This window comes from Euleptes europaea, chromosome 3 (genome assembly GCF_029931775.1).
Source record: "Euleptes europaea isolate rEulEur1 chromosome 3, rEulEur1.hap1, whole genome shotgun sequence".
Classification (NCBI taxonomy): domain Eukaryota; kingdom Metazoa; phylum Chordata; class Lepidosauria; order Squamata; family Sphaerodactylidae; genus Euleptes; species Euleptes europaea.
Window position 1 is genome coordinate 92,984,290 of NC_079314.1, and position 24,625 is coordinate 93,008,914.

General features: G+C 44.1%; 4 protein-coding genes across 4 annotated transcripts in view; 3 read left to right on the forward strand and 1 right to left on the reverse strand.

Annotated features, from left to right (window-relative positions):
- PVALB (parvalbumin) overlaps nt 1–24,625 on the forward strand; it is a 179,728-nt gene that overhangs the window by 23,414 nt on the left and 131,689 nt on the right. The gene's annotated exons all lie outside the window — the stretch shown is intronic.
- Nucleotides 1–24,625, forward strand: part of IFT27 (intraflagellar transport 27) — a 195,563-nt gene that overhangs the window by 1,534 nt on the left and 169,404 nt on the right. The gene's annotated exons all lie outside the window — the stretch shown is intronic.
- CIMIP4 (ciliary microtubule inner protein 4) lies at nt 886–7,399 on the forward strand. The gene is made up of 4 exons (XM_056847384.1): nt 886–1,077; nt 3,161–3,311; nt 6,375–6,485; nt 7,296–7,399. Exons 1-4 carry the CDS (start codon nt 886–888, stop codon nt 7,385–7,387), a joined length of 546 nt encoding a protein of 181 aa, XP_056703362.1. The 3' UTR covers nt 7,388–7,399.
- Nucleotides 14,323–24,625, reverse strand: part of CSF2RB (colony stimulating factor 2 receptor subunit beta) — a 29,691-nt gene continuing 19,388 nt past the window's right edge. Inside the window, exons 8-14 of the mRNA XM_056846563.1 lie at nt 23,925–24,070; nt 23,680–23,842; nt 21,562–21,652; nt 20,042–20,111; nt 17,757–17,845; nt 15,405–15,415; nt 14,323–14,597 (exon numbers count right to left, since the gene is read on the reverse strand). Of these exons, the coding sequence (XP_056702541.1) occupies nt 14,323–14,597; nt 15,405–15,415; nt 17,757–17,845; nt 20,042–20,111; nt 21,562–21,652; nt 23,680–23,842; nt 23,925–24,070 (845 nt within the window). The remainder of the gene's footprint in view (nt 14,598–15,404; nt 15,416–17,756; nt 17,846–20,041; nt 20,112–21,561; nt 21,653–23,679; nt 23,843–23,924; nt 24,071–24,625) is intronic.

A 24,625-nucleotide genomic window follows, 5' to 3' on the forward strand; every position in this document is an offset into this window, starting at 1 on the left:
ATTATTGGTCTCCAAGTACTAACCAGGGCCGACCCTGCTTCACTTCTGAGATCTGACGAGATCAGGCTAGCCTGGGCCATCCAGGACAGATTTTTACTTGGTTTTAATGTCAGCATCCTAAGAAGGCACTGGCAAACCACCACGTAAACAGTCTGCCTAGTAAATGTTGGGGTGTGACATCACCCCATGGGTCAGTAATGACCTAGTGCTTGCATAGGGGACTACCTTTACCTTTAATCCTATTACATTGCTTATTGGATATCCAGTCCTTTTGACTGCATTGATCTGCCTTGAGTCTCAGTGAGAAAGGCGGACTATAAATAATGTAAGTAAATAAATAAAATATTATGCAGTTTCTGATAAAACACAAACTAGGGCACCATGTGATTGGGTACTTTATCTTGTCTTCCAGTAGTGCCTGGATATGGGAACAAGGAGCAGGTCACATATGGCATGGCTGGGGAGTGGGCCAAGAACAAAAGACCCCCCTCAAGGAGCTCCAGCAGAACTTCATGCAAGAACCCCATCAGCCCAACAGAGAACAGACTAAGTATGGGCTCTCCACTTGCCATGCCGCAACCATCACCTTCCATGCAGCATTTCCAAACCAAAAACCACAACAAACAGACCCTCAGGTCCAAAACTCCCTCTGAATTATGCATTCATACTGGATCACCCAAAATATCTGTGAGCAGAAAGGAAAGTCTAGCTAATGCAAATCCCAAGGGAAATGGGAATTACCAAAAAGGAAGGTCTGGAAATTCCCGACAGTCTGGCAAGTCTAGCCAGGAAGAGATGGAAGATAACTACAGTAACACCGATGAACTACTGGGCAGACAGTATCGCCCGATAGGGACCCGATTACTTGGATCTCCTCGGAAGACCATGAAGGGCAGCCGTGAAGACATGAAGGATGCCAAGGAAGTTTCGAGTGCCAAAGAGTCACTGGCATCGAGTGGGCAGGATGTTAAAGCAGAAGGGAAGCCCCTTCAGGAGAAGAAAAGCAGTCTGATACCCAACAACATCAAGGCCAAGTATGGCACACTTGTGGTGGAAAAACTGGTCTCTGAAGAGCAGGTGAAGGAAATTATTCTCGTTTTCCCGAGGGTATTAATAGCCTGAGTCTGAACTGGCTGTCACTGGCCAGATTAAAAGGTGGTAACCCTCCCTGCAAAATGAATCCATGGGACAAAATAGGCAGGCCATTAAGGAGCTTATTGTATCCACAGTATAATCATGTTTATTTTTAAAATTAACTAAGGAGTTGCAAAATAGGACACCATTATCTAATCATCATTATAGCCTAGAAACATTTCCACATTTTGCATTTCTACTGTTATTAAAGAGATGTGGGCTTCTCGGAGTTGATTGCGTTTTATCAACAGAAGAAGAGTTGGTTTTTAATATGTCAATTTTCTCTACCACTTAAGGAAGTCTCAAACTGGCTTACAATCACCTTCCCTTCCCCTCCCCACAACAGACACCCTGTGAGGTAGGTGGGGCTGAGAGAGCTGTGACTAGCCCAAGGTCACCCAGCTGGTTTAATGTGTAGGAGTGGGAAAACAAATCCAGTTCACCAGATTAGCCTCCACCGCTCATGTGGAGGAGTGGGGAATCAAACCCGGTTCTCCAGATCAGAGAACATATCAAAGCAGCAGAAACCTCATCTGAAATCCATCATTTACGTAAGATCCGTAGTTGTGCATTGAGGTATCATTTCAGGAGCAGTGAATGGCTCTACCAGAGGTCAGCCATTGTGTAGCTTATCAAAAGAGAATGAGAGATGCCGCTATCCATCCCTCCATTAGCAGCTAGTCCAGGGGTAGGCAATCTTCTTGGCCCAAGTTCCCCCTCCCCCATCGCAACATCTACCTGTGAAGATGTTAATGTGCCAACACACAACATGGAGGGGAATGACAAAGATTGTACTTGGCTAAGCACACTGCATTTGCTGTATATAGATCTTTCCCCCCCAGCACGTGAGTAAAAGACTACAATGAGATTGCTTGATATTTCTCAGTATGAAACATCAGTGGTTTAGCTTTGGATGCATATGTTTAGAAATATGATTGCAACAGGTGAAAAAAATGCCTGTTTCATGTCTGGTCCTGAAGGAGGGTTCTGGTGGGACAGAACTGCTTCCTACTCTCACAATGAGCACTCTCCAAACTCTGATTTTTAATAATTGATGGCTGCTCTGCAGACCCAGCCTCTGAATCTTGCTGGTTTCCAGGCTGCCCTTCCAGAGTGGAGCCAGAGTGGTATAGTGGTTAAGAGCAGTGGTTTGGAGCGGTGGACTCTGGACAACTGGGTTTGATTGCCCACTCCTCCATATGAGTGGCAGATGCTAATCTGGTGAACTGAGTTGGTTTCCCCACTCCTACATAGGAAGCCAGCTAGGTGACCTTAGACTAGTCACAGCTCTCTCAGCCCCACCTGCCTCACAGGGTGTCTGTTGTGGGGAGGGGAAGGGAAGGTGACTGTAAGCTGGTTTGACTCTTCCTTAAGTGGTAGAGAAAGTCGGCATATAAAAACCAACTCCTCCTCCTCTTCTTCTGCATGCTGAGGCTGCCTACTCACTCTCCTGGAGTGAGATACTGCAAGGCCCCGTCAGTGGGCCTGTTTTCAATCATATGTATGTACTATCAATCATATGTATGTACTATTTCTTAGATAGACACCCTGTGTTTCTCTTGTGAAACCATAAGGCGAGGTAGAAATACAATAAATAGACAATGCAAACTAGCAAACAAATGTCTTTCATTCTTTTTAGGCAAAGGAGTCCCAAAATATGAATGATCCATAACATTTCCGACAGGGAGCCAACTTTAGATCCCACCTTGGTGGTGGAAAGTGCCATCAAGTGACAGCTGACTTATGGTGACCCCATAGGGTTTTCAAGGCATGAGATAAACAGAAGTATTTTGCCATTGCCTGCCTCTGTGTAGCAGCCCTGGTCCTCCTTGGAGGTCTCCCATCCATGTACTAACCAGGGCCAACCCTGCTTAGCTTCTGAAATCTGATGAGACTGGGCTAGCCAGATCCCCCATGGTTACACCAGTTACAGGAAGTACCCTAAAAGTCACAGGTACTGCAAGGAGGCATCAAGCACATAAGAATCTCAGATGGACTTTGAGCTTATTGTATTTGTGTTTTCTAGGCTCGCCGGACTCTCTGTGAGGCTGGACTGATTCAAGGGCAGAAGCGACTCAGTGACTGGACATTTAAGCCACTGGAGAATCCAATGGCAGCTTCACCTTATGCCGATTATTATGAACTAGGTTACAACCTGAGGTCCAACATTTTCCAAGGTAAAGGACCTTCTTAGAGCTATCTCCATATTTCCTCCAATTATGGTTTGAACTGATCTAGTAGTTCCGGGTTCATAGAAATCCTACCAGTTACACCACTTTTCCATGCTCTGTTTTCTGAGAAAAGTGAAAAAAATATATTGCATCTTTCACAGGTTCAATTTCCTTTCAAGGAGAGTCTTATGTCTGTGTAATAGCCTTGGCCCTGGCTCCATGGTGAAGCATCTGCTTTGCATGCAGAAGGTCCCAGGTTCATCATCAGTTGTAAGGACCAGGTAGTAGGTGATGTGAAAGACCTCTGCCTGAGACCCTGGAAAATTGCTTTCTGTTGGAGTAGACAATACTGATCTTGATGATGGTCTGGTTCAATACAAGGCAGCTTCAGATGTTCATATGTACTTACAAACAGACAGACAGAGTTTTTCATGGCCAGAAAGCCACCTGCCTTTCTCTTGTGCCTTTAACAGAAGCTTCATATGCAGGCATGAAAATATAATATTCATTTATTATAAATAATAAATGGGAGGGGCCGTGGCTCAGTGGTAGAGCATCTTGACATGCAGAAGGTCCCAGGTTCAATCCCTGGCATCTCCAGTTAAAGGGACTAGGCAAGTAGGTGATGTGAAAGACCTCTGCCTGAGACCCTGGAGAGCCACTGCTGGTCTGAGTAGACAATACTCACTTTGATGGACCAAGGGTCTAATTCAATATAAGGAAGCTTCATATGTTCATAATAGCATCCATCAATTGTTGGAGGACAAATAGCCATTAAAGCATAGCTAAAGAAAAGTTAGCAGCAAATGCTTCTCTATCAACACTATCAATTCCTTCCTTCCTCACTCTCTCATCGTATGATAAAATCTTAGTTTCTTGATTCAGATTTGCTTTCCACCTCCGTGAGACTTACCAAGTTGGCAGGAAAGCAATTGATGTAGGCAACTGACCCTTTTATTAGGGTTTCCAACCTATTTGGAGATCTCACACTATTACAACTGATCTCCAGGAGACAGAGATCAGTTCACCTGGACAAAATGGCCACTTTGGAAGGTGAACTCTATGACATTATACCCCACTGAAGTCCCTCCCCAAACTCCACCCTCCTTAGGCTCCACCCCCAAAATATCCAGGTATTTCCCAACCCCAAACTCCAAACCTAGTGGAAAGGCAGCATAAAAATGTTTTTAAAAAAATAAAAATAATAATAAATGGAAAGGTAAATAAAAAACCCTTCATCTCCATTCAGACTAGAGGAACACACTTTTATTGTTCTTGTTGCAACAAATTAGCATGGATATCCCACTGGAATTTGTATACCATGAATCGTACAGGCATAGGGTACTATGTGCATTGCTTTCCTTGTGATCTGCTTTAGAGTGCGTCACAAGAGTTAATCTATGGGGGCATACAGCTTGCTGCTTGTATTTGGAACTTTTTACAACTAGCTTCTAGGCACAGAAGTCCTGTTCCCTCAGAGATGCACTTCAGAATCAGAGTTCCGTGTAGGTTCCTTTCTTTGTGATCTATTTGAAAATAGATTACAAAGGTTAATTTGTTGGGGCAACATCTTTGCTCAGACATTCTATGAAGTTGCCTTATACTGGGTCAACCTTAGACAGCCACTGAGTTTGATATAGTTTACGGTGACTGGCAGTGGCTGTCTAGGTTCTAAGGCAAGAAAAGTCTTTTCTGACACCAGAAACTGAAAATGCCAGGATTCGAACCCCTAGACTATCTGCATCCACAGCCCCTTCCAAAAGTAGCCTCATTTAAGGGTCATTTAATTTAATGTGCTTAATCCCATTAAGTATGCTTAGAACTGCAGCCTTTAATGTGGAATGTATGTATGGGTCAGAAAGGGGGACTCCTATCCTTGAGACTATTCACTCTTCCGATCCCGTCTTCTTAGCCCAATGGCCCTATGATCACCTATCCCATTTCTTCAGCCCCTTCACTCACTTTTGGGGTATGTGTGCATGTGTATACATAAACATATACATGTATATATAGTATATTTGAGCTCTCTCATCAGTGTCATATCTATTCTTTATATATATAAAACCAAAGAGTGGACATGACACTGATGAGAGAGCTCAAATGAGGAAATGGGCTCCTGGAGAATCAAGTTTCCTTTCCCTCACCTTCACCTTAGAATAAATGTTTAAACAACATCACAATTGGGAATCCAAAACAAGAAAAGCTGGATGAGGTTCATAACAATATGACTGGGCAAAGGTGTGTGGTTAAATAAATACCTTTGGATCCTCTCTCCGTGTAAACAAACTCTGTGTGGAGAAGGTTGATTCAGGACAACAGTCACAAATAAACAACCTGTTTCCCCTGCTTGTATGAATCAACTTTTCAACCACAACAACCCCAGGCTCTAGGGATCCCCAATATTATTGAGCTTTTGTGGGTACTTTTCAAGGTTTGAAAACATTGAGTGGGCCCTACCACAAAATGGCTGCCATGGGGGCTGGCCAATCAAAAAACATTGGGAGGCTTCAAACTGAGCATCCTCTTTCAATGGAGACACCTGCTTCCAACTGGGTGCTACCTGAAGACACCGCTTCCTAGGTTCTTCTGAAGCACCTCCTGTTCCAATGTGATAAAGGAAAGCCAGGGTGGGCTTTTGCTTTGGTGAAGAAGGAAGTGGGCAACATGGCATCCAGGGACACTAAGTTGGGGATCACCTCCCTTGTCTAATACTTTACAACACCCAAATCATATGGTCCCCTTTTAACTTGTTCTCTTCCTTTCCTCAGACCTTATCCCATGGTCAAGGTAAATACATCATCAATAGGGTTGCCAACCTCTAGGTAGTAGCTGGAGATTTCCCACTATTACAACTGATCTCCAGCCGATAGAGGCCAGTTCACCTGGAGAAAATGGCTGCTTTGGCAATTGGACTCTATGGCATTGAAGTCCCTCCCCTCCTCAAAGGCTTCCCTCTCAGGCTCCACCCCAGAAATCTCCAGGTATTTCCCAACCCTGAGCTGGCAATCCTAATCATCAATGATTACAGAACAAGTAGCGTAAAAGTTCTCCAAATGTTCTTTCTTGCAGGAGGCCCAGTAGAAAGCAAGAGCTTGATGAAGGATTCCTATACCCCAGATGTGATAAAGAGGGCAGTCCGGGACCCCAAACACTGGCATGGAAGAAAAACGGATGATCTAGGTAGGGGTTTTTAGATTTTAAGAGCACAGAAGAAACATAGGAAGTAACCAACAATGCAATCCTCAGAACGGTTTCCTAGGAGTGAGCCCCACTGAATAGACCTGAGAGTAGGATTCTGTGTAGACCTGCTTAGGATTGTTCTCTTGGAGACCTTAAGTAAGTGCTATATCATTTAGTCCCCAGCCCCCAACAGGCTTGGAGGAAAATGTCTTGTCCTTTTAATAGAGGCCTAATTCATAGAAATGGGCAGCTGAAGCTTTTCACAGCAAATAGCTAAATAACTTCACCTAGTAAATACCATCACATTAAGCCTCTATTAAAGGGACAGAGCATGTTTTTGTCCAGTAAGTTGGTAACTCCATCTGTAGTATGGACATAATAACAACTCCAGCCTGTTTTCTATACTGTTATATGGATTATGAAGATAATACTTGTGGAGCACTTAGACAAGACAGCTAGCTATATAAATACTAAGTATTATTATAATCTAAACATTTGGATTTCACCGGATTTATAGCCTGCAAAGCTCATGTCACATGACTGAGCACTTAAATTAGGAACATGTTCTGTTGTGTTTACACTGCAAATATTAAAAGATCCCTCATATCTTTGTGTTCTAATGGCTACTTTTAGCAATGTGTTATCAAATAACTTCATATTCAACTTGCTCCTTCTCTGCTGCATACAAACCTTGGTTTTCTTTCTTCCCTTTCGGTCCTTTGTATTTAATGTCTGGTCTTCCAAATAACATTTCTTTAATGTCATTGTTCGCTGAAGGGTCAATATGAACTGTATTTTTCTTCTCAACAGGGAGATGGTTCCAGAAAAATGCCCTAAACCTTAACCTGCAAAAAGCACTGGAGGAAAAATATGGGGAGAAGAACAAAGGCAGCAAATCCTAAGAACGCATAAAAAGAGGGATGAGAGCCTTTTGGGAAAGTTATCTGCCTCTTCCCTAGCGATGGAATAAACCTCCATGCAGCCTCTGATGTTGTATGTGCTAAGTATTGATGGGTGGGCAAGTAAATTTGCCAACTGGCCAGAAGAAATAACAAGTTGCCAACTGGCCTGTTCCAGTGCTTTTGACAGTCATCTCATATGCAAAAGTCATCAAGTGACATTTTTCAAGGCATTCTATTGCTACTTGCCTTTGATCAAATAACTGTTAAAGGCCTAAAGGAGCCAATTCAAAAGCAGGCAACGTTAAACTAAGGATAGCAACGTGTGTGTGTGTGTGTGTGTGTGTGTGTGTGTGTGTGTGTGTGTAAAGTGCCGTCAAGTCGCAGCCGACTTATGGCAACCCCTTTTGGGGTTTTCATGGCAAGAGACTAACAGAGGTGGTTTGCCAGTGCCTTCCTCTGCACAGCAACCCTGGTATTCCTTGATGGTCTCCCATCCAAATACTAACCAGGGCTGACCCTGCTTAGCTTCTAAGATCTGATGAGATCAGGCTAGCCTGGACCATCCAGGTCAGGGCAAGGATAGCAATAGAAACTGGAAAAATGCAATGGGAGGGACAAGCTGAATTATTTGGGTGGAGGGGGGGGGGGTTCGCCAACTTTTAAATTGGTCCCTCTGGCTGTTCCTTTAATGTGCTTGACCTTCAGTAAATACCAGGAGATGTTAATTACTTTTATCCTGTGCAAAGCCTTGACTACCCATTTGTACACAATAAGCCTCTATTAAAGGGACCCGACATTTTTCTCTGACCAGTTGGCAATCGGGGTGGGTGGTTTACTAGAGAAACAGATATATGGGAGAACTGCCCCTGCTCCAGTATTGTTAATGCCAGCTTGGCCAGTCATCACCAGCAGGTAATTATGTTTACTTCCATGACATGAAAATCCTCAGCTGACATTTGCAGTCCAAGCTGCTTGGGAGGGGGGGGGGGTCACTGGCAACCAGGGTTGCCAGCTCTGGTTTGGGAAATACCTGGAGATTTTGAAGGTGGAGCCTGAGGAGGGTGGAGTTTGGGGAGGGACGGACTTCAATGAGGTATAATGTTATAGAGTCCAGTCCACCTTCCAAAGCAGCCATTTTCTCCAGGTGGACTGATCTCTGTCACCTTGAGATCATTTGTAATAGTGGGAGATCTCCACCCACCATCTGGAGGTTGGTAACCCTACTGACAACCATAATGGAGGATACTAATCTCTTCCCCCTCACTGTATCCTCTTCTTCTACTAGAAACCTTTAGTGTCATTTCCTGCAATATTACATATGTGTACGGTTGCCAACCTCCAGGTGATGGCTGGAGATCTCCCGCTACTACAACTGATATCCAGCATCACATTATATCTCTCCCCTTTTAACATATAAATCTAATACCTCTGTGTCTGACATAATGCCTTTTTTACTAAGTGACAGCGATTCCAAGGCTACATTGTCAGTGGCAAGATTTGTTTCAGTCCTTATGTCCCTCAAACATTAGATATATGCTGCTCAAGATCAATGGATCAAGGAGCTTCTAAGGGATAAAAGGAAAGGAAGGAACTGATCTCCAGCCGATAGAGATCACTCCACCTGGAGAAAATGGCCACTTTGGCAATTGGACTCTATGGCATTCAGGTCCCTCCCCTCTCCAAGCCCTGCCCTCCTTAGGCTCCACCCCCAAAATCTCCAGGTATTTCCCAACCCAGAGCTGCAATTCTTCACATGTGGGATCTCCCCAGCTTCACACTATATCTACCACTTTCAGTAACATATTGAGAGAGCAATTTAAAATGACCTTTATCAGGTCTCCCATCATAGTAATTCTCCAAGACAACACGCCTGCACAGAAGGTTATGTTACTTTTTGCCATCCTCATAACAAACTCTGTGCCAATGCATTTTCTTATGGATATCTGTATTGCTACCAAAAAAAAAAAAATCTGAAGTGTTTTAAGAGATCTGATGACTACCTCTTACTTTGTACTTTACCTCCAGAAATAGCGGGGAAGTTGTAAATTCGTGCTTTCCCCTGAACCAGGAAGTTAGGAGGCCTATCTTGGTAGCACTTCCTTCTTATAAAGAATAGCAACCAACTGTGAAATTAGGCTAAAAAATCTGGAGAGACTGGTAACCTGAGACTTGAATGGGTTTTTGGTATTTCCTTGTTTTATTACTCAAAGTAATCTGTATTAGCTAGGTGGTAATCTGATCGACAAACGACTTTCTTCCATTTCCTGTTCTCATTTGACACAGGTCACTTTCTAGACCATCAAAAGTAATTTGTGAAAATATCCTAATCAGGAGAGTTCTTATAACCACTAAATTTCCTGAAGTCATGAAACGTTTACACACCCATTCAATAGATTACAGATCCCTTGTGTGTCTCCCACATGATCCCTATACACTTTAGAAAAGTCTGGGGCACATTGTGTGGCGAACTCTCAATTTGCATGAGGCATTGATGAGGTCTTTTGGGCACCATACTCTTGTACGAATATGAACCGTGCATTTGAGAACATTTCGATTGTTCCTCTGAAGCTTCTGGGCAGCTTGTCTACCATTACTGATCTTCTGATGAAACTCAATTCCGCAGAACACTATCTGAAAACTCTGACCTGAGACGACAACAATTCTGGTCAGGATATTACTACTTTGGAAAGAGTCAAGCGTTGTTTGAGGCAGCATGGGAAGGTGCTCTTTTACTGATTTTCAGGATCTTGCAGGTACTTTGCTTTCAGCCACTCAGAGCTTCTGCAAAGGAGATGATAGACCAGACACAACTGTACTTCTTACACCAAAAGTATTAAGGTTGCCAGCTGACTCTGCCACACCTGGGCTTTTTGATCTTCATCTGAGGAGCCTTCCTATTGCAAATCCATTTAAACTAGGTATCAGGCTGGAATTCCTTGTCTGTGTTGGGCTGTGTTTACTCTCCCAATAAAATAACTCTGAGCTAATCTCTAAACCCTTATTGGGAATGAGGTTGATTTACTTCATTTTCAGTTTGCCATTCTTGCCAAGACTCAAGGCGGGGACAGACACTGCATCCCATAACTCAGCATAACTCAACAGTCAATGGACCAACCTTGAGGCAGGTGTGTTTGCTGTGGACTCAACAGTCAATGGACCAACCTTGAGACAGGTGTGTTTGTTGGGGACTGCAGCCTGATTAGCAATATAATCTGTCACAAAAATGCAAAGTCTGCCATTCAGGGGTGTGTTTGCCGATTTCACACAGCACTGTAGAAGTATCCCAGATCAAGCTGATCCAGGCTGCACAACGCCATGCTTAGCATTTAAGAATCACTCAGCAGTGTGGGTGTGAATATTGTTTGCAATGGCAGCGGCTGATTAAGGTTCATTCCAGGTCATGCATTACGTTCTAGCTGCACCAGAATGAACTGGGTCATGTGCCCTTTTTGAATGACTCCCAAGCAGTCAATATGTTAGACTGGAGCCTGTGCCACTTTGACATGAGTTGTCATAGTGAAATTGTACCAGGTGCAATGTGGGCGCCATGGACTGAGGCAGTTGTGTGCATTAGATCCCAAAGGAACACAGCCAGGTTGGGTTTTGCAAGCTGCCACACTAGCATTTGAAGTACTGTTACAGTAATTACCAAGCTTCAATGAGGGCTTATTTTATATTGTGCTGTTGGCAAGCATGCAACCCTGATAGTAATACAAATGAGACCCAAGTAGGGTTTTGGAAGAGGATGGTTTAAATGGTGCTTTAGATAATGAATGGATTAAAAAAACCAAACTATCTGAGGCTAGACTCAGCAAGCAAACTAAAGATTTTAAAGACAGTTAATAGAAAAGAGAGAAAAAAACTTTTTGGGGGGATGAGATACTATTTTTTTAATTGTTTATGATTATGTATTTAATTAAAAAAATGCAATATCCGTTAAATGCATCACTGACAAAACCATCTAGAGTCTAGATAGGAATGGTACATATCACTGTTCTGGAGAATTAACTAAACATATATTCAAAAAAGCAAATCTATAGAATCTCCAAATAATCTAAAAATTATGCAAGCTCACCAGGTTTCACAGCATCAAAATGACTCCTGACGCTGGGTTGAGAATGTTCCCCTTCATCAGAAGTACAGGAATATATTGTGCATTTCTGAGAAAAGCTATATGAAAATCTTTAGCTTTTAGAGTTACAAATGTCAAAGACTGTCATTGTAGTGATCCCCTTCATCAGAAGTACAGAAATATATAATTGTGCATTTCTTGGGAAAGCTGTATGAAAATCTTTTGCTTTTAAACAGTTAATAATGTCAAAGACTGCCTTTGTAGAGCTGGACAAATGTTAAAAGGTATTGCCAGCTTTATATCCACCGTTTGTGGTTAAATGCCTTACACCTCAGAATTTACACACCCCAAAGTTTGTACTGAGGTCTATTATAACTGGGTCTGCACCATGTACAGGCTTTGAGTATATAAAGTGCCTTTAGCTGGCTAATAGGAGGGAAGGAGAAAGATGGGTGGGTATGACTCACATCCTAAGCATGAAACCATCCAGTGCTGTAGAACAGCAAGTTACTCTAACCAGGAGAAGGCCAATTGGCAACACCATACCTCACTCATAATCACACCTAAAGCTACAGAGCTTGGGAGGCGAAAACAAAAGAATGAGCCTTCCTTTTGGGACAGGAAGCAAAAGAACGTCTAGGGAGTGGGCAGAAGTGGGAGATTATAAAACCCCTGGACACAAGGAAAAAGCTAACAGTCATTTGCCATTAGGGTGTAAGCCATTCTCTCTTCTATACCTGGACTTCATCTTCAGCATAGAATCATAGAGTTGGAAGGAACCACTAGGGTCATCTAGTCCAACCCCCTGCACAATGCAGGAAATTTAAAACTACCCCCCACACACACCCAGTGACCAGAAGATAGCCAACATGCCCTCCCTGTCATCATCTGCCTGAAGTCACAGAATCAGCATTGCTGTCATATGGCCATCTAACCTCTTCTTAAAAACCTCCATGGAAGGAGAGCTTACCACCTCCCGAGGAAGCCTGTTCCACTGAGGAACCGCTCTAACTATTAGAAAATTTTTCCTAATGTCTAGACGGAAACTCTTTTGATTTAATTTCAACCCGTTGGTTCTGGTCTGACCTTCTTGGGCAACAGAAAACAACTCGGCACACATGGCTAAGACAACAGAGGGAGAGCCCCAAACAATGGAATAATGTAATGAAGGATTTCTAAATATTTGCAACTCTGAGAATCAATAGCCTATCCTAATGTCTAATCATTTAGGCTCTATGAGAGGGACAGAAAACTTCCATTTTATCACCATTTATTTTGTCCTTACTCAATCTGTTGTGCCCACATATGTTGTGTGTGCTTTTATTTTCTTAATAAATTTCCTTTCATTTGGAATGTGGTCAGCCTGAGAGCCACACTAATTCCTGTTTGATCCATGTCTACCAAAAGGGATGAAAGGGGTAAGAGGAAGCAATTAATCCTACCCCCTGAGAGCCAGGCCTATTGGCCAAGTAACCACAGAGCAAAGCCTCTCAGCAGCAACGCAGCACAGGGCTACTGAGTGCTAGTCCTGAGGAGGACAGTGCCCTAAGAATGAACTAGCCAGTATCAGGAAACATTACCCAGAGAGAGAATGAGATACCAGGAGTGAAGAGAGAGGGGCCAGGCTAAGCAGGTGACCCAAGAAGACTAAGTAACTTTAGGGTTGCCAACCTCCAGGTATTAGCTGGAGATTTCCTGCTATTACAATTGATCTCCAGCCGATAGACATCAGTTCACCTGGAGAAAATGGCCGCTTTGGCAATTGGACTCTATGGCATTGAAGTCCCTCCCCTCACCAAACCCCACCCTCCTCAGGCTCCGCCCCAAAAATCTCCCGCTGGTGGCGAAGAGGGACCTGGAAACCCTAAGTAACTTCCTCATGCCCACAGGGCAAAAGCGAAGGCATGTAAGTCCCATTTCCCCACATCATCATTATATATCCATCATTTCAGAATCTCTCTTCTCAGATTCTTAGTTGGGCCTCAACAACAGGATTGCATGTGAAAAGCTATTTCAGAACAAGGTTGTTGGGCCCAGCGATTCTGATGTCATTCCAGTCTAGGATTACTAAAGTGAATACCTCATAATACTCTTGAATTTGAGGAACGATAGGAATTTAGAAGTACAGTCCTAAGCAGAGTCACGCTCTTGTAAGTCCTGTACAACTCTTTTGCTTGCTACTTGTGTGTGTAAAGTGCAGTCAAGTCGCAGCCAACTTATGGCGACCCCTTTTTGGGGTTTTCATGACAAGAGACTAACAGAGGTGGTTTGCCAGTGCCTTCCTCTGCACAGCAACCCTGGTATTCCTTGGTGGTCTCCCATCCAATACTAACCAGGGCTGGCCCTGCTTAGCTTCTGAGATCTAACGAGATCAGGCTAGCCTGGGGCATCCAGGTCAGGGCTGCTTGCTACTTAGCTATTCAAAATAAGAGCTCTCTTGTGGAGGCCAACTGAGAATGTTTGCAGATTGTGGCAACACAAATGTAACATTTAACTTCTCTTTTAAGTAGCCCGAATGTACACAACACTGGCACAGCAATGCCAGCACTTTGGGCTGTGGCATGAAAAGGATGCATTAATTTGGGCTAAAGGTAGACTAACCAGTCCAATCCTGAACATTTACCGCCTTCTCAACCCATTGATGTCAATGGGCTTAGAAGGGTGTACCTCTGCTTAGGACTGCACAGCCATGTGACTTTTAAATATTTCAGTGGCCACATGAATCTTTGCCGCATGAAGCATTTTTCTGAAGTATGGCAGCCAGTGAGGATTTGCACTAGCCGTGGACGGAGCGCCAAGGAGGGACAGTGCAATGAGATCATGTTCATACACTAACAGTGCTTTCACTGAGGTACACTCCTTCTCATACTTGGCAGATGTGAGATGTGGTCTGCAGCTCACTCTCAACCAACTTGCTTTCACAGGGTTGCTTTGTGAGTGACTGACGGTCTTCTGCAAGCTGGTGCCCCTTGCATCCTTCTTGGGTTTTTGTGATAGGCTTGGTGCCAGGGAAGAAGCAATATTCATCCACCTGGCTTAAAAAAATGGGGCTTTTGCCATCGGGGTTGAACACAAGAAAGTCCTTGTTGTGTCCAGGGTCTTTTGGGGATAAAGCATGTCTTTCCTTTGGCATAGATCCTAAGGTATCAGGAGGAGTCATAAAATAGTCTCCAAACATATCCTGGGATGTTACTGAAGGAATAGTTGGTGCTTGGTCCTCAGGTGGGAGAACAATGCCTGTTTTCTTCTGGTACAACTCTGAGCTGGAGGGACCATCTGTTGTTTGGGACAGCTGTGAGGCAGATGTTTCCATAGTGGCACAAGTGAGCCTCCCGTCCTTCAAAGCCACCTCGGGTACCAGAAGTGAAGTACCCCGCTCTGTGTTCCTTGATAGATCTGCAGTGGTAATATAATCCAAAATCCCATTTTTTGAGGAATGGTTGGTGCTGGTAGGACTTCGTGGCCTCTGACCTTTGTTTCCCCCTTTTTTCAATATGCCACTTGCCAATTGGCCTTCAGATACTTCTTGTCTTCTTCCAGAAAGTGGTAGTTTCTCCTCTCCCTCAGAATGGACAGTGCAGAGTGGTGGAATTGTCCCTTTCTCTTTTCCCACCGGCAAAACCTGAGGACATGATCCATGGGGCAGTTCCACATATTGCATACACCCTGCTGTCTCCCTCATTTCTAAAGGGACAGTATCTTTCCAAACATCGGGCACAGGTGACTCTTGAAGGGACAGTAAGTATGGACCATTAAAATCAAACCCCTTCTTAGCTAGACCCATCTCAGCATTGTGACTATGGTTAAGTGTGGGGGGTGGTTCAGGGTGACTCATACACTGGTCAAGTTTGACTTCAGAAAATTCAGTAATTTCTATATTCTGAAAGACAGCTGAAAGTTGTCTTATTTTCCCTGACTCGGCTCCAAGAGAGTCTGAACATCTACCCAGCATTGACCTGCAGAAGAGAAAATAAGTAAAAAAACATTAATAAAAAGATTATCTCAGGTTGATTCCCTAACTACTTCCATGAAGGAGATGGATTGAATACAGTTTCTCCAAAACCATGCTGTAACTCAGCACCTCAGCAATAAAGTTAAGCCAGTTGCCTGCTTGCATCTCACAGAGGATGCATGCAAGATCAGACCATAATACCATGGCCTGAACAATCCGCCTTCTGCCCTTGTGTCTTTTGAAATTTTGTAATATCCAGCCTGATTAAGAGTTCTGGTGAGCTCAAAAACTTGCACAATGTTTTCTGTTAAATTGGTTCATCCTACATAATCTGCCTAGTAAACGTCATAATGTGACGTCACCCCATGGGTCAATAATGACCAAGTGTTTGCACAGGGGACTACTTTTACCTTTAATAAAAGCTATTACATGGATTTTTTTTCTTGCTTCCAAACTAGAACTAGGGCTGTTGATTCGGTTCGGCCCGAACTGAAAATCAGCCGAATTTCCCCTGATTTGGTGGTTTTTAGTTCGGGAGGAACTGAACTCAAAACTGGCGGGCAACCGGGGGGGCCGAATTCAGCGAGTTCGGGAGTTCGCGAATAAATTCGGCAAATTCGGGGCCGTCAGTAAGCAGCATAACCGTCAGTAAGCAGCATTCTCCTCCCCCGGCCAATCGGTGGCCAAGCTGGGTCTTCTTCTGGCCAATCAGTCAGGATTGAGTACTGGAGGAATCAGCTGATGTGCGGCCCGGCCAGAGAGAGAGAGAGAGAGAGCGAAATCCTCGTGTGTGTGTGTGGGGGGGTGCTTGTGCACATTCGCTCCTTTCTGTGGCTGCAGGGGGCGTATTTTTTGGGGTACAGACACAAAACTTTCACTGGAACTTCAGATGAAGCTTCTTAAGATACCCCCCAAGTTTTGTAAACATTGGGTCAGGGGGTCCCGAGATATGGGCTCCCCTTTTTCTTTCCATGGCTGCAGGGGGCGCATTTTTGGGGGTACAGATCCCAAACTTTGAGCGGAGTTTCAGACCAGTGTTCTTAAGATACCCCCCAAGTTTTGTAAACATTGGGTCAGGGGGTCTCGAGATATGGGCTCTCCCCCTTTTCCCTCCCCCCTTTTTCCATTTATGTGGCTGCAGGGGGCGCTTTTTTGGGGATATAGCCCCCAAACTTTTAGCATAGCTTCAGTCAATTATTCTTAAGATACTACCCAAGTTTTGTAAAGATGGGTTCAGTGGGGGCAGAAATATCGCCTCCCCCCCTTTTCTCCTTCCATGGCTGCAGGGGGCGCATTTTTTGGGGTGCAGATCCCAAACTTTGAGCGGAGTTTCAGACCAGTGTTCTTAAGATACCCCCCAAGTTTTATGAACATTGGGTCAGGGGGTCCCGAGATATGGGCTTTCCCCTTTCCCCTTTCCCCTTTTCCCTATTGGGATGAATGGATCAGCCGATCCTGTGCATCTCCAGAGCAAAACGTCCGTGCCTAATTGGAATCATCTTGGATTACAAGTCCTCTTCAGCCCCTCTTGATGGAACAGAAGACAGCCACAGTAAGACCCCTTTGGGGGCTTTAATCTATAATTTTTCTCCTGTGTATGTGTGTGTGTGTGGGGGGGAAAGCAGAGTCTGTGTGTGTGTGGGGAGGGAGCAGTTTCTGTGGGTGGGGGGGAAGCCAAAGGGGGCTTTCGTCGGTTCTGCCTGGGGTGTGTGTTCCCCCTCGAGTCTCTCGGTCCCTGGTTTGAGGGGGGAGGTTTCAGTTGTGTGTTGCAAAGGTGTTGTTTAACAAGGTTGTGTTGTTTTGCAGTTGTTTTGCAGTTGCTTTCTCAGCTGTTGTCGGGGCTGGGAGCTTTGTGCGTGGGCGGCAAGCTCTGCTGAGAGATGCACATTAAGGGTGGGGGGGGACCCCTTTCAGGGCCCATATCTCAGCCCCCCGACCCATCCTTACAAAACTTGGGGAGTCTTTCAATAAATGTCCTTTGAAGCTCTGCCGAAAGTTTGGGACCTCTAACCCCAAAAATGCCCCCCCCCCCAGCCGCGGAAAGGCGCGATTGTGTTTTTAATGGCTTTATTCGGCCGAATTTTTTTCCGAACTTTGAATTCCCGCCGAATTGAACGGATCCGAAGTGGGGGAGTTCGGACTTCGGCATATCCCGAATCTAAACGGGCTGAATTCGGCCGAATCCGAACTATACCGAATTTTTTTTAATTCAACAGCCCTAACTAGAACCGTTTTGTGCTGCTCAGTCGTTCCTTGTCTTCAGTCACTGACAAGTGGAACTGAAACTTAGGCTCTACTCTGCATTCCCCAGAAAAATCCGGCAATGCTTAGCCTAATATATTTACCTGTCTAATGCATTGCTGCTGTCGAACTCTTCCTCTTCTAAAGAGCTCTGTCTGCTGCTTTCCTCAGAGCTGTCTGGCAGCTGTACTTTCTGGGAAGAAAAAACAATAAATATCAGTTTTCCCTAAATCAGTGGCATATAGGGAGCTCGCCTAGAATGCAGGGAACAAGCCATAACTGTGCCGGTATGTATGGTAAAACTCTAACTATCTTCTGTCTGTAAATTCTTCCCAGATGGGTCATAATTTTTGGTGCTGATTCAGGGCCCTTCTGTGCTTTTACAGCAAGTGGCTATTTTTCTGCTCTGCACCCATGTGTGACTTCACAGACACAGTTAGATTCTCTCTTCTGTGTCTGCATTAGCTTGTTTGGGACTCACAGCGATGTGAATTTAGAAGCCGTTACACTGAATGTAATGGCAGCAGCTCCTTGATCTCAAAAGAATAGTCCAAGATGCCTGAACAAGTGATTCTGTCTCAGGCTAAGTAGGGCATGCTTTCACCTGCTTTTTGATGCTGTTTTGATCTTCCCCACCTGCACGTCCCACGGGCGACACCCTGTTGCATTCCTGTGCTTGCATGCTGGAAACACACGTAGGGAATGGTGGAATACAAACAGACAATATGATGGCACGATAGGCAAGATAGGTCAGGTGCTAGCCTGACACACAGCTCCCGAGGAGCTCCTGGAGAATTGGGATCCTCCAGTCATAGCTGATCCCTAATAACCCACAAGGATTCTAAGGCGAAGTCAGAAGTAAATTGAAAACAGGGACCATGGAATGCTGCAAGGAGCTGCTTGCAGAAGCGGAGAAGCCCTGATCTGGCTAGTAGGTCTAAAGGTCTCTGTTGCTGCTATCGTGGAATGTTTGCCTATGTTGGTAGTTTTGCTCAGGAAGGTCACAGGGCACTGCAGATAGGGGGAAACACAGGGTGATGCAACTTGAGAGATATAAATATAGCGTGCCAGGTTCACTGTGTTGATTTATGATTTTATTTTTTAAAGACTCTCTTGATTAGATCTCTTGCGAAAATACTACCCAGGTAAAAGGCACAGAACTATTCTATGATTCTAACCCTGTTTGTAGGGGTAAAAATATCTCTGTCTCCATCTGACCCAGGATAAAGAATTGTAGCACTGGCACAGAGAGCAAAATTTTTTCTCACACTGGTACAAAGGCCAAACCCCTACCTGGGGGGTAGCATTTGTCATCAGTATTGCCATCCTAGTGCCTCATTCTCAGTGCTGCTATAGGACAGCTGTGCTTCAGAGGGCTCCAAATGCCCTTCTGGGAATGCAGCGGTGGTATTGCAAGACAAGCGAGAGAGCCCTTATCCCGCCTGTCGGCATATATCCTATACCTCTTTAACCTACAGAAACTGCAGACATTAGCTCAAAGCTGAACTCATCGTAAGAAGGAAACTGATGGGGGGGATTTCCTACAAAATGGGATGCAGTAACCAGCATGGTGTAGTGGTTAAGAGCGGTGGAGTCTGATAGGGAGACCGGGTTCGATTTCCCACTCCTCCACATGAGCGGGGGAGGCTAATCTGGTTAACTGGATTCCCCCCCTCCTACTCACAAAGCCATCTGGGTGACCTCAGGCAAGTCACAGCTCTGGGGCTCTCTCAGCCCCACCTACCTCACAGGGTGTCTGTTGTGGGGAGGGGAAGGGAAGGTTATTGTAAACCAGTTTGAGTCTCCCATAAGTGGTAGAGATAAAAACCAACTCTCCTCTCCTTCTCCTCCCATGCACTCTGGGTGTTGTAAAACCAGCTTGCTTTCTTACTGCTGCCCTGCCATTATCTGGCCACCATTTAGGGGCAAGGTTCTGTGGCTAAGAAAGTTCATTGCGAGGCAGACTGGGTAGACCTGTGCAGATGAGAGACTACTGGCAGGTGCAGCTTACCTTGCTTGTGATGAAATTCCCCTTTTCTGCACCGATAAGAAAGGTACAGGTGCCTTATCACCTTTTGCAACTACCAAGTTGAAGAGAGGTGCTATTTTACTCTATGCATTGAGCCTCATGTTCTGAGCCAGAGCAATCCATACCTCTTGAGGTGCAAGGAGGTAACCAGTCCTCTGATATATAAAATGAAATGCTCTGATTGACCATGGAGGAGTGTGGCAATGGAAAGGAAGGTTGCCTAACCTTCAAAAGAGATGTTGCTTGGTCTTAAAACCCTTTACTGAGTTCCAATACATAGTGTAGAAACATTGTGGGCTGTCATCAAACAAAGAATCCCAATGGGGTGTTTGAAGAAGAATCCAATAAGAGGTCACTTACCATAAAATAATCTGGGAGCAGAAATGTACTAGGAGGTCTTGGAATGTTTTTCTCCCATTCCCTTTTCTTTCTGTGGTAGAAACATAAGAATTGCTTTAATATATCAGACCAAGCAGAGTTTCACCTGCCTCAGAACTCTGTGGCCAGTGTGGGACAACCTACACATGAGAAATGTCACTTGGAAGCCTGCTGAAACCTCCACATGAAACCTGCTCCCACGTGACATCCATAATTCACCACATGAATCAATTCTGTCACATGAAGAGTCGCCACACCACTGCTAGATGCTTGGGATAGGTGTGAATATTCTCCGGGGGGGGGGGGTCAAGGGTGACCCATATGGTGAGCTGCTGTACCCATTACCACAGCCACATGAAAGCTGTTTCCAAGTGGTTTCCATGAGGCATTTGAATCATGTTTATTAGTTTTAATTTGGAGGAAACATACAACACTCTCCGAGGTTTACTGATGCCAATCCAGCAACTGGGCAAACTTTAAAAACTATGCTCAGAGGCATCTTGGTCATTTTGCTGACATACTCTCCTCTTGGAAAACTCTCCTGGACCAGCTCCTACCTGTTTATTTATAGAGACAGATGTAGGAGGGGACCAAATGCAGGTGAGGCAAGTTTAACTGGACTCACCATGAGGAAATGACAAATGATCATATAGGAAATTGAAGGGGATGGTGTTCGCCCTGCAGTCCTGAGATTCCTCAGCCCCAAATTAAGCCCCATAACTACCATGACATTTTGCATTTTGCCTTTATCTGTTTGCATCTTTCCAAGTATAGTGGGAGACAGTTCTCCATATTATCGCCACCCAAGGAAAGTTGCTGTACTTGGTGGTTGTTTCTACAAGCTGAGCTGTTCAGATGTAATGGCTCACCATTACAAAGATTTATTCTGGGACATTAGTAACGGCATGGTGAAAATGACCTGGTCTGTGTGGCAGGATGCTACACACAAACAGTTCATTTTGCGGATTTCTGCTGCCAAAGTGATTTAAAGCCATTAGAGATGGCACTGAATTTCATGATAACTGGTTCAGTTCAAACCTTTGGGTTTCTTTACAGTTTCCCCACACTTGGGACAAAACTGTTGTTATCTTTCTGCCCCCCCCCCCCATGTCTATGAAACATGATAAGAAATATGTCCATTAAAAGGGATGCCTGTTTTTGCATCAGTTGCAGATACACAACATATAAAATATAATTGTCATCAAATGGCATTAAAATAGCATCAAACTGCTTAGAAAGGCTGCTAAAGAAATGTAAGAAAAACAGAAATTTGCCAGAGAAAATGGGCGGGACAGTAACAATCTTGCCACCTATGCAGGAAAATGAAAAGAAATAAACTAAAAGCAGCTTCAGTAGTGGCTATAATACATCTACACTCAGGTTCAGAATCAAGAGAGGGGAGCCTGGTTGGCTCCTCCTCCCTTCTGCCCCCCCCCACATTCATCTGTCCACCATTGTGCCAATGCATCCAGGAGTCCATCCTATACACAATGTCGGCATACCTGAGTAGACATCTTTTGCTGCAGTAGAGTCCCACCATAGCCAAAATGATAAAGACTGGCACAGCGAGGGTAAAACTCCAGAAAGGCAATTCTGAAACAGAAAAAATCACCAAGGGAAATGACGAGAAACCAAAATGAAAGTCAAAAACCATCCTCAATCAAAAATAGAATGGGATGTGAAAATGTAAAATGCTAAGGAATTATGGAGCATGGGACTGTGTGCTGACAGCTGTTTGAACTTCGGAGCAGTGGAATGTTTACAAACATTCCATAACACCTCGGCAGCTGGGCTGACTCACATGAATCTACTGACACCATATTTTGTTTAGTAAAGCAGCTGTACTCTGCAGGTCTATACGTTTTGTCATTAAAGTGACATCTCATTAACCTCTCTACACAATAAGATTATCCAAAGCTCTTTATTTCACAAACAGGGATGTGTGTGTATGTGTTAGTAGACAGGAAGATAAATAGTCGATTAGTATATCAATTGATAAAACATTTTGATCATCTACAAAGTCCATAAAAATTAATTTTAAAAAATTCATTACAAGTACTTATAAAAACTACAAGAGCTATCTTAAAAGACATTACATTTAAAGGAATCTATTGCATATGAGTGCCACAGCAGGAATCATCTGAGAAGAGGCACTCCCCATCACTCACATGCAGGAGTGGAATGCCTCTCCTAAGACGATCCCTGAGGCGGCTTATGCATGCATCATCTAAAACAAACACACCCATAGAACATTTTTTCCTCATATGCAAATGTATGCATCAGTTTAGTTGAGAACTCAACTGATCAATTAAAACCCAGACAGTGAAAATGTTTTTAACTAAGAATGCAACAAAAGGCTTACTTTTCCTTCTTTTGACATATTTATTTATAAGGTGGGAGAGAAGGATACAGTGATCAAGGAGAGATTTACCTTGGCTAAAACCGATTTGTTCAGGGCCTAAGATTTTAAGGAGTGAAATCCAATTGGTGAGTTTAAGTTGCAAAATTTTGGCATATAATTTTCCAGTTACAGATAATAAACTTATAGGTCTGTAATTGGAAGGATTGTGATAAGGACCTTTTTTGTAAATGGGCACAATAGTTGCATTTCGCCAAGCAGCAGGGATGTGACCAGTTTTATTTACTAAGGTGAAGAGGGAAGCAAGGGGGAGGGCCCATTCTGGCTCAAATGTCTTTAACTGAATGATCTCTCTTTTTTTCCTCTGACTGCCAAGAACCAACAGAACCATGAAGAATGAATTAAAAGGGCCTTTCTCCACCCCCCACCCATTCCTCCTTCTGAAGACATCAGGATGATCATTCTTTCTGAGAGACCAATAAAGCACCAGCGCCTCTGGGTTCTCGTTACAACTCTGAAAAGTCCAGAGGCGGAATGCTCACCCGATTCCCTACCTCTTTCTTCTCACTGCACCCTCTCAATGTCATAAACTCATTATGAATACAACCTTTTAAAAAAAAATCCATATGTGATATCTGAATTCAAGAAAGCAGGATACTATATTTACATCTCCACCTGAAAGACCAAAAATACTATTGGATTCATCAGCAAATGCCAGCACATCTGCTGCAGATGGGATCCTCCCACTGTTTAGTAGGTTTGGACAACTTAGTAGGATTCTGAAGGGGAAAACATTGGCATTCCTGCCTAAGTGGAACTTGACCTGAGCCAATAAGTATTCTTTGCTGCCACTGACTGGGAGACAGTTCCACTGTTGTGTTCCCCAGCCAGGCTATCAGCCAAGCTATCGGCCTGCCTAGGGAGACAGGGCAAAGGAAAAGGAAACATTTCTTAATGATTGATTAAATCCGCCGATGAAACAGTACTCTAGGAGCTTGACCCTCCACTGAAGTCCTGTAAGTGAAATGTGGGGCAATCGCCAAGTGCTGAATATGCTCCTGGTCCCAGGGTTACATTTGCATTGACCATTGGTACTGTGTTGGAAGGAAAAGGATCAGATAATTTCAGACACTGAATCATAATACTTGTCAGTGCTGCTCTGTCCCCCTCCGTGCGTGAGGTCCGGGACAAACCCCTTCATTCCTTCCCTCCCACTAAAAGTGGGCCTAAGTGCCCTCATTCAGAAATCCCTGTTACTTACCACTTTCAGTAACCCATTCATATTCTTCACTCCACGCACTCCAAGGGCTATCAATGTAACCATAGCGTACTTTTGCCCGCATTCGTGCCTTGTAGCGGGTTCCCGATTCCAGTGACTGAAAGATGAACTGAAAGACATTTTCACTGATGTTCTGAAGTTGGGTCTGGGAAAGAAAAAGGGGGGGATTATTATTTTTCAGTTCCCGGTCTTGTTCACCTACTGTGATGCCATGAACTGCTGCTTACCTTCTCAGACGTCTTGTCAGCCTCCCAGTATAAGACTTGATAATGATATTCCCTCAAATCCTCGTGTTTCATCTCTTTCCACCACAGTTTGTATGGCTGGTTGTTCAACTTTGTCACAGAGAGCCCGTTAGGAGGCTCTGCCTTGACTAGAAAACAGAAACTGTATCAGGCTGTAGACTCATCCATCTAATTAATTTCCTGCCCTCACTTCTCTGGCATTTTCCCAGGGGGTACTGGTCCATGGACAAAGCATCCTTCTGTGCTTGCAAGGGACATGTTTAGCAGAAAACAATAACCAGTTATTTTTACAATGTGGATCATAGCAGGCTGAAGGATTATTGCCAACCTAGTCAGAACCAGGGCAAGATAAAATCATATAAAGTACAAATGCACCTCAAAACTAGTGATGCCACTAGTGTTTGTTTTAATTTGGTCCAGTGTATGAATATTTCCAGCTTGCTTGTAGTAGGTTGTATTACATATTGAGTACCATATCCCTGAGGACATAAACTGAGCTTTGGAGCTAGCATAAGTTAGCAAATAACTCTGGAACATGTTGTTTTCCAGGTACCTGAATGCTCAGCAGAGATCTCAGGCACATGTCCTGAGATCTCTCTCTACATATCCCAAGGTTCCTTGCACTTGGTATATTTATTTATTTTGTGCATTTTTTTCCTGCTAAGATCAGGGTAGCGCACATG